This window comes from Thalassophryne amazonica, chromosome 20 (genome assembly GCF_902500255.1).
Source record: "Thalassophryne amazonica chromosome 20, fThaAma1.1, whole genome shotgun sequence".
Taxonomy (NCBI): Eukaryota; Metazoa; Chordata; class Actinopteri; order Batrachoidiformes; family Batrachoididae; genus Thalassophryne; species Thalassophryne amazonica.
The window spans coordinates 28768515-28786462 of record NC_047122.1 but is presented as its reverse complement, the minus strand read 5'-3'; the positions used below and the strand labels follow the sequence as shown (position 1 = coordinate 28786462).

The window sequence follows — 17948 nt, the reverse complement described above, 5'->3', positions numbered from 1 at the left end:
AAACAAAAAAAAACACCATTAAAAATAGTGATTAGAGGTGTTTTCAGCATCCAAGGTTTGGCACAAAATGATTAATCTGCTATAAAATAATTACTTTATACACAGCGTCCAGCTCACAGAGCAGGTGGAATTGTGTGCGCAAGAGGGCAGCCACTCCAAAAATAGCCTTTCAGGTCCTGCGTAGCTGCCAGGCGCATGGACAATGGGCTTTTAGCAAACTCGTAAGCACCACGCAAATGCCTCTAAATCATCATAGTAGCTCGTACACAAACTGCGCCACGCTGTTGTTGCTAAATTTTGAACTTCTTGAAATTAGCGCCATGCTCAGAGAGCCTCGTTAACTGAAGATAATGCTTCTAAGAGCCACAAACGCCCACGATAGTTGAAGAAACCCTCTCGTAGCAAAGAAAACATGCTGCGTGGCTCATTATTCATCCTTCATTATTCGGTGGGACCCAGGCTATAGATAAAAACGTGGGTCATTCTTCGAATAATCACTGACACACCCATGCGTGGCTCATTCATGGATTATTATTTGGTGGGACCCAGGCTTTAATGTTCTGACTCAAACTGCAGGCACCCCTCCCTCACTCCCCCAACACACAGCAGCACAGCAGTCAGACTTTCAGCTCACACACAGACAGGTCCAGGATCGGAAAATATTCCAGGTTATATCGGGAAATTCCGATCCATGAATTACATTGGTATGGGAAGCCGATCTTGATATTGGATCAGATCGGCCCCATCACGAACATCAATACTGCATTTGTTGTAAACACAGCCAGAAAAACGGTATATGTCTATAAATTTATGGAGGTTTTTTTTTTAATAACCTGGGAGATTTGCGGGTATAAGCTCCCACAGTGGCAAAAAGTGAATATTTTTACCAGTCTCATCTAGACGCATGATGTCATCTCGTAGGTTGGTGCCTCCAGTGGTGGCCATGACTTTAACTCCTCCTAGGTGTTTGCTAATTTGGATGCAGATCTGGCTCACTTGCAGTGCTAGCTCACGGGTGGGAACGATGACCATGGCTACAACATAATCAAGGTTGAAATGAAAACTCTAGCCACAATCATCATCAAATAGCATACTAGCTAATGAAAAATGTGAACAGATGTAGCGGATGAGAGAGACATTAAAAAGCAAACCAGGATGGATCACAATAAATGATTAAAACTGAAGCCAATGGAAGAGGTTAAGAAATGGATGCTTCAATTAGAACTATGATACAGAGAAATTCAGGTGGCATCTCACCTTGTATGTGGTCCTTTTTCAAGTCTATTCTCTCCAGTAGTGGGATAAGATAGGCTCCACTTTTCCCGGTTCCATTTTTAGCCCGGGCTAGAATATCCCGTCCAGACAGAGCAATGGGAATGCTCTCCTCCTGCCAGGAATCAACATTATTTTGCATCACATCCTGTGACTACATTATCCTATCCCCATGGTTCTCAAACTGGTCCTCAGGTACACCCTGACCTACACATTTTCCATCTCTCCCTGCTCTATCACAAGCTGATTCATTCATTTAGGTGTCTGTTAGGGCTTGATTGCTATTATCAGAAAGTGAAGATACATTAGACTCGCACTAGGTGTTGAAGCTACAAACAATGTGACAGACTTGAATCCTACCTGGATAGGAGATGGTTTCTCCCAACCCATCTCAAAAATGCCCATCAGGAGTTCTCGTTTGAGACAGTAATCTTCAAACTCATTCCCCTTGGTGGCTGTCACATCCTATAGTTAATAGAGAGTGGTTAATGTGATAATATTACGAAACCAGCCTTAAAATAAGAATAACTTCAGGCTCAACTCACTGAGGTTTTGACCCTATTGTCTTTGGGAGGCAGCTGTAGACATTTTTTCCAGTCATCTCCAAACTTAATGCCTCCATCTTTTGAAGCACTGCCTGGCTTCTGGGGTAGACCCGACGGATTCCCTTGAGTCATGGATGCAGGCTGGACTGAAACTGGTTTGGTTTGTCCTCTGAGCTGTCCATTCTGCTTGGTTAGTCCCACTGTAACTGGACCAATGGTCTCTGTTCTGGCAGTTGCCATTTTCTGTTTCCTTGTTTCCCTACCCCTTCCAAAGTATTAAGATTTATGCCTCTTAGGTTTTTCTTTTTAAAAATTCTCTTCAAAAGTAAAAAAAAAAAAAGTTTAATAAAGCATAAACAATATTCTATATCCTTTTAGGTTCAAAACTTTTGCAACATAAATCAATTAGTATTTACATATATACATGTACGTGCAGCTTGGTCCCCTTCAAAAACAGAGTTACTGACGTACAAGAAAAAAAAAAAATTCAGATTTTTACAGGACAGCTCTTCAAAATGAAGAGAAATTTGCATTCATATACATGAATACACCTGCTCACAATATAGAAAAATTATATGTGAACAAGTATAGAAGCAGTTCAAGTCCTGAAATAGAACTAAGGCAATTGGAACTTGGGAAATAGCTTCTTCAAAATAATCTTAGTTCAGTACTCAAAGCACACTTTTCTAAATATTTCCCCGTTTCCAGTTTGAGTCTTCACAAGTTGCTCAATACAGCTGTCCTTGAAATTTTAATTTCCAACTTTGTACAGGTTCTTCCCCAAACTCACAGTCAGATATTCACAGTTTATTCCCACTCTGTTAGTAATGTTGCTCCACACGTGAAAAACCAGCTTCTTGAAATCACAAATCCTGTAAGGGGAAATATAGTCCGAAGCCGAACAGCTTTCCGTCCCTTCGAGTCTTCACTGCAGGCTTTTTATCCCTCCCCCTGCTCCAGGTGTTGGGCCTCTTCTTTGAACACCACAGGTTTCAAGTCAGCACGTGTGGTTCTGATCAACCCACAGGCTCCTCAGCATCAGTCAACAATGCAAAAACTTGGCACCTATAAGAAAAGGTCAACAGACGTTTCCCAACCTTAACAGATGTTTTTATAGACATATGACTAATTAAACACCAAATTGCACACTTTTAATTTAATATAAATCCAGTCAGGTCCACAAGTATTTGGACAGCAAGAATGGAATTTCGCCTCTGTGCACTGCCTACAAACCAAGATGAGCTGAGACAAAATAAGCTCTTGTAGTGTACAGTGCATCTGGAAAGTTTTCAAAGTGCTTCCCTTTTTCCACATTTTGTTATGTTACAACCTTACCCCAAAATGGATGAAATCCCCCCCCCCCCACTCAAAATTCTACACACAACACCCCATAATGATTATGTGAAAGAAGTTTCATTTTTAGATTTTTGCAATGTATTAAAAATAAAAAAGAAACATATTCACAGTCTTTGCCATGAAGCTCAAAATTGAGCCCAGTTTCATCCTGTTTCCACTGATCATCCTTGAGATGTTTCTACAGCTTAATTGGAGTCCACCTGGAGTAAATTCAGTTGATTGGGCATGATCTGGATAGACACACACCTGTCTACATATGTCCCACAGTTGATAGCGCATGTCAGATTGTCTATAGACCTCCAAGACCGGATTGTCTCAAGGCACAAATCTGGAGAAGGGTAAAGAAACATTTCAGCTGCTTTGAAGGTCCCAATGAGCACAGTGACCTCCATCATCCGTAAATGAAAGAAGTTCAGATCCACCAGGACTCTTCCTACAGCTGGTCCCTGTCTAAACTGAGTGATCAGGGGAGAAGGGCCTTAAGTACCCCTGACACGAGCATGACTTTGAGTCACGCACTTGCACGCCCGTCGTCACGATCTTACCCACTGTGTTCCCAGCTGGATAGCATGCATTGTTCCACTGCCTGCCACGTGGACGCTGCGTATATAAAATAATCATTTCATGGTGGATGAATATTTTCTCTGCAAATTGGATGCTGAAAACGGTTCTAATCACTTCTTGAATCCCAGAGCAGCGCTGCAAACAAGCTGGATAAATAATTTTCAGACATCTAAAAAAGTAATTATTTGTCATGTTTACATTGTCATGGCGTGGTAAAACAGTTACATGTTTTCTCCTTCTTGTGTGCAGCTGTTAAAGTATGTTTATAACAGATTTAACATCTTGTTATAATCCTTCAGACGAGCTGCACTCTGATGCAACCCACTGACGTCACCACTCGCTCTGTTCACTTTTTCTTTATTCTACTTGATGAGCTGCACGTCGTGTTGGCGATTAGATTGCGCCATGTAGCACGACATCTATGTGTGAAGGATTTTTTGAACATTTCAAAATTCTCTTTGTGCAGTTGCACGTGCAAAGAAAATTCTCCCACGCTCAGTCTACACCCGCTAAAGACGAGTTTACGCTCCCTCACAACAGGTCGTGCAAGTGCGTGAATCAAAGTCATGCTTGTGTCAGGGAGCCTTTAGTCAGGGAGGTGACCAAGAACTCGGTGACTGTCAGAGTTCCAGCATTCCTCTGTGGAGAGAAAACTTTCCAGAAGGACAACCACCTCTGCAGCAATCCACCAATCAGGCCTGTATGGTACAGGGGCCAGACAGAAGCCACTCATTAGTAAAAGGCATATGGCAGCCCGCCTGGAGTTTGCCAAAATGCACCTGAGGGACTCTCAGACCATGAGAAACAAAATTCTCTGGTCTGATGAGAAAAAGGATTGAACTCTTTGGTGTGAATGCCAGGCAACATGTTTGGAGGAAACCAGGCACCATCTTAACAGTGAAGCATAGTGGTGGCAGCATCATGCTGTGGGGATGTTTTTCAGCAGCAGGAACTGGGAGACTAGTCAGGATTGAGGGAAAGATGAATGCAGCAATGTACAGAGACATTCTAGATGAAGACCTGCTCCAGAGCACTCTTGACCTCAGACTGGGGCGAGTTTTTTGGGACCATAGCAATCCATTGTTCATGAAATTGAACATATTAAAACTTTATATGATTTCATTCAAGACTGTTCAATTGCTGTATAAAGCAAAAAATAAGCAATTACCAGTTAGAATTCAAGAATATTTTACGCAAAGAGAAGGAATGTATAATTTAAGGGGTTTGTAACATTTTTAAATTCCTGGTGCTAGAACAACCAGGAAATGCTTCCATGTGTCCACTTGTGGTACTAAAAAATGGAATAATCTACCTGAGAAACAAGCGATGTCCAGATATCAACCGGTTCAAATATTTATACAAAGAAGTGGTATTCTCCAAAATGTATTAAAGGGGTTGAGTTGTGTTGTGTGAAGGTGTTATACTTGAACCTTTTCTACTGAAATATGTAGATGATAACCAGCTTGTATTGGGAGCTGTTGGGAAATATTTGTTTTCTTTTAATTGTGATTATGAGCTGCTGTTGTTCAGATTTTGTTTAGAAATGAACGTTTATGAACAGGCACATATGCCTGGTTTGATTTCATGGAGTGGTATAGGCGTTGATAAGCTTTGCTTCTGCCTACGCCTTTAGGCACCGCATACATTGTTTATTTTTTTCTTAGACTATTTTGAGTTTTGTTTTGTATACAAGCAAAATTCTGTTGCATGGTTGTCCAATAAATTCAAATTCAAATAAAATAAAAAATTCAAGCGGTGATACTTGCCCCACATTTGCTTGTGAACAGCTGAGACTTTTGGGGATGCTCCTTTTATACCCAAATCATGACACTCAATTAGTGTCCTCACTTCCCAAACACTTAGAGTGTTGTTAGAAGGAAAGGTGATGTAACACAGTGGTAGACATACCACTGTCCCAGCTTTTTTGAAACGTGTTGCAGGCATCCATTTCAAAATGAGCAAATATTTGCACAAAATCAATAAAGTTTATCAGTTTGAACATTAAATATCTTGTCATTGTGGTGTATTCAACTGAATATAGGTTGGAGAGGATTTGCAAATCATTGTATTCTGTTTTTATTTACATTTTACACAACGCCCCAACTTCATTGGAATTCGGGTTGCATTTTATTTTTATTAAATTTGCAAAAATTAAAAGAAAAAACATTTCATGTCATTATGGGGTGTTATGAGTTGAATTTTGAAGGGGAAAAAAAAATTACTCCATTTTGGTATAAGGCTGTAACACAGAATGTGCAAAAAGCACCGTGAATACTTTGTAGGTGCACGGTATACTTTCAGTTTCAATTCCACAGGCTTAACAAAAATATCACATTAACCATTTAGAAACGATGGCTATTATATACACACTCCCTCAACTGTCCAAGCCCATAAGTAATTGGACAAAGCAAGAATTATTTTGAGTGAAAATCACTTTTCCAGTCTTGACATCATTTAAATCAATCATGAAGAACGACAAACAGCATGGTTGTCTGTGGTAAGCCTGGAGCAGGCAGCTTGCAAAAACCTGAGTAACCATGTAACGAAGAGACAATCAATCAATCAATCAATCAATTTTATTTATATAGCGCCAAATCACAACAAACAGTTGCCCCAAGGCGCTTTATATTGTAAGGCAAGGCCATACAATAATTACGTAAAAACCCCAACGGTCAAAACGACCCCCTGTGAGCAAGCACTTGGCGACAGTGGGAAGGAAAAACTCCCTTTTAACAGGAAGAAACCTCCAGCAGAACCAGGCTCAGGGAGGGGCAGTCCTCTGCTGGGACTGGTTGGGGTTGAGAACCAGGAAAAAGACATGCTGTGGAGGGGAGCAGAGATCAATCACTAATGAGTAAATGCAGAGTGGTGCAAACACAGCAAAAAGAGAAAGAAACACTCAATGCATCATGGGAACCCCCCAGCAGTCTAAGTCTATAGCAGCATAACTAAGGGATGGTTCAGGGTCACCTGATCCAGCCCTAACTATAAGCTTTAGCAAAAAGGAAAGTTTTAAGCCTAATCTTAAAAGTAGAGAGGGTGTCTGTCTCCCTGATCTGAATTGGGAGCTGGTTCCACAGGAGAGGAGCCTGAAAGCTGAAGGCTCTGCCTCCCATTCTACTCTTACAAACCCTAGGAACTACAAGTAAGCCTGCAGTCTGAGAGCGAAGCGCTCTATTGGGGTGATATGGTACTATGAGGTCCCTAAGATAAGATGGGACCTGATTATTCAAAACCTTATAAGTAAGAAGAAGAATTTTAAATTCTATTCTAGAATTAACAGGAAGCCAATGAAGAGAGGCCAATATTGGTGAGATATGCTCTCTCCTTCTAGTCCCCATTAGTACTCTAGCTGCAGCATTTTGAATTAACTGAAGGCTTTTCAGGGAACTTTTAGGACAACCTGATAATGAATTACAATAGTCCAGCCTAGAGGAAATAAATGCATGAATTAGTTTTTCAGCATCACTCTGAGACAAGACCTTTCTAATTTTAGAGATATTGCGTAAATGCAAAAAAGCAGTCCTACATATTTGTTTAATATGCGCTTTGAATGACATATCCTGATCAAAAATGACTCCAAGATTTCTCACAGTATTACTAGAGGTCAGGGTAATGCCATCCAGAGTAAGGATCTGGTTAGACACCATGTTTCTAAGATTTGTGGGGCCAAGTACAATAACTTCAGTTTTATCTGAGTTTAAAAGCAGGAAATTAGAGGTCATCCATGTCTTTATGTCTGTAAGACAATCCTGCAGTTTAGCTAATTGATGTGTGTCCTGTGGCTTCATGGATAGATAAAGCTGGGTATCATCTGCGTAACAATGAAAATTTAAGCAATGCCGTCTAATAATACTGCCTAAGGGAAGCATGTATAAAGTGAATAAAATTGGTCCTAGCACAGAACCTTGTAGAACTCCATAATTAACCTTAGTCTGTGAAGAAGATTCCCCATTTACATGAACAAATTGTAATCTATTAGATAAATATGATTCAAACCACTGCAGCGCAGTGCCTTTAATACCTATGGCATGCTCTAATCTCTGTAATAAAATTTTATGGTCAACAGTATCAAAAGCAGCACTGAGGTCTAACAGAACATGCACAGAGATGAGTCCACTGTCTGAGGCCATAAGAAGATCATTTCTAACCTTCACTAATGCTGTTTCTGTACTATGATGAATTCTAAAACCTGACTGAAACTCTTCAAATAGACCATTCCTCTGCAGATGATCAGTTAGCTGTTTTACAACTACCCTTTCAAGAATTTCTGAGAGAAAAGGAAGGTTGGAGATTGGCCTATAATTAGCTAAGATAGCTGGGTCAAGTGATGGCTTTTTAAGTAATGGTTTAATTACTGCCACCTTAAAAGCCTGTGGTACATAGCCAACTAATAAAGATAGATTGATCATATTTAAGATCGAAGCATTAAATAATGGTAGGGCTTCCTTGAGCAGCCTGGTAGGAATGGGGTCTAATAGACATGTTGATGGTTTGGATGAAGTAACTAATGAAAATAACTCAGACAGAACAATCTGAGAGAAAGAGTCTAACCAATTACCGGCATCACTGAAAGCAGCCAAAGATAACGATACGTCTTTGGGATGGTTATGAGTAATTTTTTCTCTAATAGTTAAAATTTTATTAGCAAAGAAAGTCATGACGTCATTACTAGTTAAAGTTAAAGGCATACTCGGCTCAATAGAGCTCTGACTCTTTGTCAGCCTGGCTACAGTGCTGAAAAGAAACCTGGGGTTGTTCTTATTTTCTTCAATTAGTGATGAGTAGTAAGATGTCCTAGCTTTACGGAGGGCTTTTTTTTTTATAGAGCAACAGACTCTTTTTCCAGGCTAAGTGAAGATCTTCTAAATTAGTGAGACGCCATTTCCTCTCCAACTTACGGGTTATCTGCTTTAAGCTGCGAGTTTGTGAGTTATACCACAGAGTCAGGCACTTCTGATTTAAAGCTCTCTTTTTCAGAGGAGCTACAGCATCCAAAGTTGTCTTCAATGAGGATGTAAAACTATTGACGAGATACTCTATCTCACAGAGTTTAGGTAGCTACTCTGCACTGTGTTGGTATATGGTATTAGAGAACATAAAGAAGGAATCATATCCTTAAACCTAGTTACAGCGCTTTCTGAAAGACTTCTAGTGTAATGAAACTTATTCCCCACTGCTGGGTAGTCCATCAGAGTAAATGTAAATGTTATTAAGAAATGATCAGACAGAAGGGAGTTTTCAGGGAATACTGTTAAGTCTTCAATTTCCATACCATAAGTCAGAACAAGATCTAAGATATGATTAAAGTGGTGGGTGGACTCATTTACATTTTGAGCAAAGCCAATTGAGTCTAATAATAGATTAAATGCAGTGTTGAGGCTGTCATTCTCAGCATCTGTGTGGATGTTAAAATCGCCCACTATAATTATCTTATCTGAGCTAAGCACTAAATCAGACAAAAGGTCTGAAAATTCACAGAGAAACTCACAGTAACAACCAGGTGGACGATAGATAATAACAAATAAAACTGGTTTTTGGGACTTCCAATTTGGATGGACAAGACTAAGAGTCAAGCTTTCAAATTAATTAAAGCTCTGTCTGGGTTTTTGATTAATTAATAAGATGGAATGGAAGATTGCTGCTAATCCTCCGCCTCGGCCCGTGCTACGAGCATTCTGGCAGTTAGTGTGACTCGGGGGTGTTGACTCATTTAAACTAACATATCATCCTGCTGTAACCAGGTTTCTGTAAGGCAGAATAAATCAATATGTTGATCAATTATTATATCATTTACTAACAGGGACTTAGAAGAGAGAGACCTAATGTTTAATAGACCACATTTAACTGTTTTAGTCTGTGGTGCAGTTGAAGGTGCTATATTAATTTTTCTTTTTGAATTTTTATGCTTAAAATAGATTTTTGCTGGTTATTGGTGGTCTGGGAGCAGGCACCGTCTCTACGGGGATGGGGTAATGAGGGGATGGCAGGGGGAGAGAAGCTGCAGAGAGGTATGTAAGACTACAACTCTGCTTCCTGGTCCCAACCCTGGATAGTCACGGCTTGGAGGATTTAAGAAAATTGGCCAGATTTCTAGAAATGAGAGCTGCTCCATCCAAAGTGGGATGGATGCCGTCTCTCCTAACAAGACCAGGTTTTCCCCAGAAGCTTTGCCAATTATCTATGAGTAGCGATGGAAACCACTAAGACATGCCTGCAGGAGTCCCAGGCTTCCGTGGCCTTGACTCAAGAGAAACTCTGCATACTGTAACTTGTCTGTTGCATCACCAGCTACAGTGTCATGGTACAGTAGCAAAGAAGGCTTTTTCATTCAAGAAAATACAAGTAGGTAAAATCTAAGCTGAAGTCTCTCATTTGCCTTCTGGCAAACTAACTGAAATTTCTCATCTTCCTCAGAATAGACTATTCCAGTTTGGGGATAGGTATCAGTCCACACACACAAAAAAAAAAAAACTGTCTGGAACGTGACCACTGCTGACCTTTTGCCAACCGCCACCATGAGAAAACCAGACTTTCCAGCATCAAGGCAGAATGTGCCAGTAAGCTGCCCTACAAAGTGTGGATCACCATTTTTGAAGATGGCAATGTGCATTGGGTAAGCTGACAGTGTCCAGGGTGATTGGTGCGAGATTCCAGCAAGTTTGACGCTTGATGTGTTCATGTACACAAGACACTGAACCTCCCTAAATAAGGCAAACCAAAAATTTAGTATGAAACACGACGAATACATTACATAAGGAATGACCAAAAGTTTAACATTCATAAACAAACGGCTACAAACGCTTTTAAAAAAGTATTGTGATTTAAAAACCTTACTTTAAAAAAGGGAAAAGCGCTAAGTTTCGGTCGGAGGATTTAAAAATCTGCTTTAGCGGGTCGACGATGACGCAAGTTTAGAAAACAATTCTTTTAAGTCAACATAAAGCAGTTATTTCTGAACAGAGTTATTGCAATTTTTTTCAACCGCATAAAGCTGTCTATGCGCGTCTGACCAGACTAGAAAAGAACGTCACTAAGTTAACCTGTTAACTTTGCTCAGGTCATTACTTGTTAGCCTGACGGCTACTTTAGCGTTAGCTCCTGTGGCTAATGCTACTTGACAAACTAGCCTATTTCCATGTTTCTTGGCTGAAATTAAAGTTTGAAGACATCGCATCCTACCTTCGTCTCTCGGTTATTTTTACACAGGACACCTATTTTCTGGTTGATCGATTTGTTCCTTTGCAACTTGCTTTTAATAGTCGAAATTCACTTGAAAAATACTGCGTCTATTGTGTTTGTTCTTCCTTTAAACCGTCATGGGCTCCTTCTTCGTTTTTCTTCCTCGGCGTGTAGCTGCTGTTTATCACACGTGGCACTGTAGGACTCTACTGCCCCCTGCTGCCTCGGCAAAAGTATGTCTCAAAGATCCATGGACAGACAGCGCGTGCTTTTGGTACTAGTCCATGGGCCAAGCAGGTTTTCAGTATCACTTAAGGTGACTAAATGACACTTTAGAATCCAGCCTACACCAGCTAGGGGTCAATGAAGAATTACACAGAGGTCAAAATGTAAAAATGCTCCAATCCTGTTAAAAACGACTATCTAAATAAAATAATTTAAATAATTTAATTTAAAATAAAAAATTTTAATATCCTGACACACCCTCCATCAAGAAGGCAGGGATGGAAGACTTGTGCCATCACCCCGGTGGAAATCACCAAGGTAGTCAAAAAAAAAAGTCCTTGGTGGCAAGTCGCCGGGGGCGGACAATCCTGGATGTTGTTGGGCTGTCATAACTGACACACTTATACAACGCTGCATGGAATTCAGGGACAGTATCTCTGGATTGGCAAACTGGAGTGGTGGTCCCCATCTTTAAAAAAGGGAGACCAGAAAGTGTGTTCCAATTATAGAGGAATCACACTTCTCAGCCTCCCTGGGAAAGTCTATACCAAGGTACGAGAGAGGAGAATTAGACCGTTGGTTGAACCGCACATTCAGGAGTAATCCGGGTTCTGTCCTGGTCGTGGAACTGTGGACCTGCTCTTTATCCTCACTAGGATATTATAAAGGTTTTGGGAGTATGACCAACCAGTCTACATGTATTTTGTGGACATGGAAAAGGCGTATGACCGGGTCCCTTGAGGTATCCTGTGGGAGTGCTGGATCCGGTCTCTATATGACCAAAGTAGGAGCTGCGTCTGTATTCTCGGGATTACATCAGACCCGTTTCCGGTGGGTGTTGGACTCCACCAGGGCTGTTCCTTGTCATCAGTCCTGTTCATGATGTTCATAGACGGTATTTCAAGGCAGAGTCAGGGACTGGAGGGTGTCCATTTTGGTGACCTCAGAGTTGCATCTCTGCTTTTTGCAAATTATGTGGTTGTACTGGCTCCATCAGGTAGTGACCTCCAATGCACACTGTGCAGGTCTGAGACAGTGTGAAGCGACTGGGATGAGCTCCAAATCTGAGACCATGGTCCTCTGTCTGAAAAAGGAGGACTACCCCAGATGCAGGAGTTTAAGTAACAGAAATGATATTCCTCTGTCAGGTATCTGGGCTTACACTCCTGAACAGGGTGAGCTCGACTATCCAGTAGGAACTTGAAGTAGTGCTGCTGTTTCTTTGCATCGAAAGGAGCCGGCTGAGATGGTTTGAGCACCTGGTGAGAATTCCCCCTGGTTGCCTCCCTTGGGGTGTCTTCCAGGCACTTCCAACTGGGAGAAGGCCTCAGGCAAAACCTGATATGCTGGAGGGATTATATTTCCCAGATGGTTTAGGACCACCTTGGGATCCCGTGGGAAGAGTTACAGGACTTGGTCAAGGATAGGGAAGTGTGTGATGAGCTACTTGGTCTGTTGCCACTGCGACCCGGACTCGGATGAGCAGCAAAAAATTAATGAAGGAATTTTCTTAATGTAACAACTGCTGATGTGCTGGTACTACTGCTACTGGAATCAAACTCAGGTCTACGTATTGGTGACCCAACTACAGTTTTATTTACATGGACTGTCAGTAAATAAATAAATGAGCAATAAAATAAATTAAACAAACAAAAATTACTAAAAAAATTCCAGATTTAGTATTTTTTTTAAACAATTCTGAATAAAGATTCTGAATTGAAAAAAGATTGTGAATAAGTAATTATTTATGAGCAATGTGCACTGAACTTGTTAAGGAACCAAATTTAATGAATTCTCAGACAAAAATCTTGAATCTCCACAAACTATCATTTTGCATAAATAAAATGAAAATTATGTGTGTTAATGTAAAAACGGAACCCATCCAAATTTCTCTCTCGTTGACTGTGCACACCTGCAGAGAAACATTAAGAACATTGTGTTTGTGGCATGCTCTTGTCACCGTTGTACCAGCTGCCACTGTGCCGTGTTGTTTGTGACAGAAACGTTAGGCTGTGCCTGCTGCACAATTTGCTTTAGGGTGCTGTGGCTCTTCTTCAGCCTGAGGCCTTCCTTGTTGACCGACTTTTCCAGTTTGGCCTGTAACTGCTGGATGCAGCGAGCTTGCGTCTTGTTCCTCTTGCGGAGGTTTTGCAGCTTGGATGTCTCCTGCTCATCAGTCAGGTGCACGTTTGGAACTGTGCTGCTGCTGGTGACATCTCTCTCTTGGGATTTCTTTTTACTTTTTGAGGACAAAGACTTCAGTGTGTAGCGGTACATAACGCAAGTGGCACATTGTGACGACAGCTGGTACGGTGGTACAATTATATGGCACCCCTTGTGTCTGATTGTGGAACTATATAACTGTCCTCTGTCCTTAACATAAGCATCCATCTCCTCCTCTGCAATGACGGTGCCATCGTTGCTCTTGAAGGTTACCGGCTGCTTCGGTTGGACTCTTCGCGATTCAAGGAGATCCTCAAAGCCGACATTTCCCACACAGATGCTGACATTTTTAAAAAAGCTGAACAGCAGATGACAGGACATGTGCGTTAGCATGACCGGCAGAGATGCTTTAGATAAGACTGGATTTGTCAACAATGGTAGCTCGTGGTTTTGGATGCACAGTTTCCAGGTTCTGTCCGGATTGACAGTCACTTCTTGCTCAACTTGCCATTGCTGGTTCTTCTTTTTTAACCTGATAAAAATAAGTGCCCCCTTGTCACCTGTTGCTCGCGTGTAGCCGTGAACCAATGCTGTCTCGCTCACAAATTCATCTGTGAGATGTGGTGGCGTGTCATTGACAGCAACCTGGACAGATGTCGGGGGAACCGAGTCACTGTCGGGTCTTTCTGGGCTGCAGAACGTCTTTGACCGTCTACCAGGTGGTTTACAAACAGTGCACTCATCGTACTGAGCATGCGGCAGGAACCTTGTCAGGGTCAGCGAGGTTTGGAAGAGTTGCCCTTGCTTTAATGTTTCCCGGCAGGCGAGAAGAGTTTTGCAGCACTTTGCACACACACGTGGTGGGTTGACAGTTTCGTCCTCGCCTTCGATGTTTGTGTGAAACAGGTGCAGGATTTCATCCTTGAACAGTGCCGCCTCCTTTGGAATCCAGTCTCGAGCCGCAAACCTCAAACCACATACACGGCAAGTCCGTGCAAGACTGGACTGATGACCTAAACGGAGAAACAGAGAATAAAACAAAAACAAAAAACCTAAAGTGACCATTAACGTTTGTGTTACCGTTTCTAAATTTATTATGTGGGTGGCCTTGTTAAATGTCATTCTTACCATCTGAGGACTGCCTCGGGAGCTTCTGGACAGCATGTGAAGTGGACATAAAGTAGCAGTGCTCCAGCTGGATTCTCTTGGTGACACGAGCAGAGTCGTTTGTAGTGTCCGCTCTGTGGCGTTTGAGGAATCTCCGTGGCTTTGAAAGCTTTGCCTTTGTGAAAGAAAACCGTGTTGGGATGGCATTTGGGGTTAGTCTCCTCAGGTTATCAGCCCTGAACTGTTCATACTGTGTCTCATCAAAGTGATCCTGAAAGAAAGAAAGAAGGGGGGAAAAGAGATAAATTCTTCAGATACAGAGAGCATTTTATTTAAGTTTAACTGACTAATATGTTGAATTGCAAGTCTGAAATTGTGAAAAAAAAAAAAAAAGTCAGCTCCTGTATCGAAAACCCCGTCACCACATTGATCCAGTTAGGTTCCGGTAGAAAAAAATTGTAAAACAAATTCATGGGATAATCACCAACCCAGGTGCATCCCATCTGCAAGCATACAGTAGTGTTCATAATAATACCAGTGCTATGTGACTAAAAAGATTAATCCAAGTTTTGAGTATATTTCTTATTGTTACATGGGAAACAAGGTACCAGTAGAGTCTCACAAATCCAACAAGACCAAGCATTCATGATATGCACACTCTTAAGGCTGTGAAATTGGGCTATTAGTAAAAAAACAAGTAGAAAAGGGGGTGTTCACAATAATAGTAGCATCTGCTGTTGACGCTACAAACTCAAAACTATTGTGTTTAAACCGCTTTTTAGCAATCCTGTGAATCACTAAACTAGTATTTAGTTGTATAACCACAGTTTTTCATGATTTCTTCACATCTGCGAGGCATTAATTTTGTTGGTTTGGAACCAAGATTTTGCTTGTTTACTAGTGTGCTTGGGGTCACTGTCTTGTTGAAACACCCATTTCAAGGGCACGTCCTCTTCAGCATAAGGCAACATGACCTCTTCAAGTATTTTGACATATCCAAACTGATCCATGATACCTGGTATGAGATATATAGGCCCAACACCATAGTAGGAGAAACATGCCCATATCATGATGCTTGCACCACCATGCTTCACTGTCTTCACTGTGAACTGTGGCTTGAATTCAGAGTTTGGGGGTCGTCTCACAAACTGTCTGCAGCCCTTGGACCCAAAAAGAACAATTTTACTCTCTTCAGTGCACAAAATATTCCTCCATTTCTCTTTAGGCCAGTTGATGTGTTCTTCGGCAAATTGCAACCTCTTCTGCACGTCTTTTATTTAACAGAGGGACTTTGTGGGGGATTCTTGCAAATAAATTAGCTTCACACAGGCATCTTCTAACTGTCACAGCACTTACAGGTAACTCCAGACTGTCTTTGATCATCCTGGAGCTGATCAGTGGGTGAGCCTTTGCCATTCTGGTTATTCTTCTATACATTTTGATGGTTGTTTTCCGTTTTCTTCCACGTGTCCATTTTTGTCCATTTTAAAGCATTGGAGATCATTGTAGATATACAGGCTATAATTTTTTGCACCTGCGTATAAGTTTTCCCCTCTCCAATCAACTTTTTAATCAAACTACGCTGTTCTTCTGAACAATGTCTTGAACGTCCCATTTTCCTCAGACTTTCAAAGAGAAAAGCATGTTCAACAGGTGCTGGCTTCATCCTTAAATAGGGGACACCTGATTCACACCTGTTTGTTCCACAAAATTGAAGAACTCACTGAATGAATGCCACACTACTATTATTGTGAACACCCCCTTTTCTACTTTTTTTTTAACTAATAGCCCAATTTCATAGGCTTAAGAGTGTACATATCATGAATGCTTGGTCTTGTTGGATTTGTGAGAATCTACTGGTACCTTGTTTCCCAAGTAACAATAAGAAATATACTCAAAACCTGGATTAATCTTTTTAGTCACATAGCACCACTATTATTCTGAACACTACTGTACATGGTCATACTGGAGCTTGCCGGACAGTATCTGGTTCTGGATTATCTGTTGACTGTTCAAAATTTCAACGCCAATAGAATTAATCGAGAACCCAACTGAGTTCACAATGCAAGCTCACGGCAAATGAGCCAACTGCAATATCCTGGGAACCCTGCTGCAAGCGGAAGGCATTAGACTTGTGCCAAACACTGATGCAGATCTGTACCCAAGCTTACCCGTTTGCCTCCTGATTTCTATCTGGAACCTAAAAGCAATGGGAACATGTGGACATTAGGCATTGGGTGGTGTTGTCTGTGGCAAAATCTTCAAAAGGCAATGAACAAATCAAACAGGTCATGCCAAGGTCAAAGGTCGAACATAATGTTCAGTTCTCTATATCATTTATTTATAAAATAATAATAAAAAAAAAACAAAAAAACCCTCACCTTTGACAGGAATGCAATTACTTTGAAAACCATTTTCCTTGAGGTGACTATGAAGTAATTATTATTGCTTTACTTTCAGGACCATGGATGGCCGTTCTCGGCTTCCGTAATGTTTTCAGACTTACTTTACACTGTCAGAAAGCCACAACATTCTTCGTCACACTTACTACAGGTAGATAGTTGGCAAATAGCGTTTATCGTTATATTAATGAAGGGCAGTGGAGGATCTGTGGTGTGCGCTGGCTTACTTCGCAGAGGAGGCTCCGATCGTTGGCCTTCCAACCTTCTCGGCGCAGCTTCTGTTCCCAGGTTCTCCTCCGAACCGGATCACGCGGAAAACGATGCATCCGCTTTCCGCCGTCTGATCGGTTCGAACAGCCCCACGCCGAGCAGGAGGGCATTTTGACGCCACTTATTCAAACTGCCTACTTTATTCAATATTATTGGACTATATTAAAGATATATTATGATGAAGCGAATCCACCAAACAAGTTATGCTTCAGTTTGTGCTTTTTGGGTGACAAGATGGCGCAGTATTCACCTTCTTTTTGTTTATACGGATCAAACTACTTTTGGGTGTATTAGCGTCACCTGTTGGATTGGAGTGGGGATACATTTTTGTCATACCTGATTTCATGTAAATTCTTTGAAATGGAAAAAGTAGAGTTTGTTTCTATTAATAAAAAATGATGTTACACCGTACCAACACACACATGCCCATCATCCATGTGTCATAGTGTTTTATAAATTCTAGTCGCTACTCCACTACTAACCATCAAAGCCAGACCCAGCACTAAATCTGTGCACGACTGCAAGGAGTGCATGTTTCTGGAATGCAGTGGCCTGAAGCACCACCTTGACAGAGCAGACCTCCCCAACATCTAAGGTGCTCCAGCTGCCCTCCCCACCAACATTCCCCCAGAAACAGTCTCAACTCTACTTTCCATTGCTGTAGTACCCTGATGTGGCCAGTGTGAGGCGACCAACATCCATGACTTGACCATAGAGTTATATAACTCTATGGATCAACCACTGTACAGTTCAGTGGGCTCAACCAGCAACTGTGTAAAGTCGGATAACAAAAGATACCACTTCCACTAAGCACTTTCAAACTAAGAGCATGACATACAGATTTTATTTTTTATTTTTTAAA

General features: G+C 41.3%; 2 protein-coding genes across 2 annotated transcripts in view; both read right to left on the bottom strand.

Annotated features, from left to right (window-relative positions):
* Positions 1 to 11104, bottom strand: part of LOC117502424 (probable ATP-dependent RNA helicase ddx6) — a 28233-nt gene extending 17129 nt beyond the window's left edge. The window contains exons 1-5 of the mRNA XM_034161477.1: positions 10920 to 11104; positions 1818 to 2882; positions 1633 to 1737; positions 1258 to 1387; positions 888 to 1034 (exon numbers count right to left, since the gene is read on the bottom strand). Coding sequence (XP_034017368.1) covers positions 888 to 1034; positions 1258 to 1387; positions 1633 to 1737; positions 1818 to 2057 — 622 coding nt within the window. The 5' untranslated portion in view covers positions 2058 to 2882; positions 10920 to 11104. The remainder of the gene's footprint in view (positions 1 to 887; positions 1035 to 1257; positions 1388 to 1632; positions 1738 to 1817; positions 2883 to 10919) is intronic.
* Positions 11105 to 12906: 1802 nt separating this feature from the next.
* On the bottom strand, positions 12907 to 17394 carry LOC117502423. The gene is made up of 4 exons (XM_034161476.1): positions 17044 to 17394; positions 14436 to 14685; positions 13378 to 14320; positions 12907 to 13323 (listed from the first exon to the last, which is right to left on the bottom strand). The coding sequence occupies exons 1-4, from the start codon at positions 17194 to 17196 to the stop codon at positions 13101 to 13103; spliced, it is 1569 nt and encodes a 522-aa protein (XP_034017367.1). The 5' UTR covers positions 17197 to 17394; the 3' UTR covers positions 12907 to 13100.
* Positions 17395 to 17948: the final 554 nt, after the last annotated feature.

Coding starts and splice junctions, on each gene's coding strand:
- LOC117502423 (XM_034161476.1), bottom strand. CDS start 17,196: ATGCCCTCCTGCTCGGCGTGGGGCTGTTCGAACCGATCAGACGGCGGA. Junction 14,686..17,043: donor ATCGGAGCCTCCTCTGCGAA/GTAAGCCAGCGC, acceptor TCTTTCTTTCAG/GATCACTTTGATGAGACACA. Junction 14,321..14,435: donor CCCGAGGCAGTCCTCAGATG/GTAAGAATGACA, acceptor TTCTCCGTTTAG/GTCATCAGTCCAGTCTTGCA.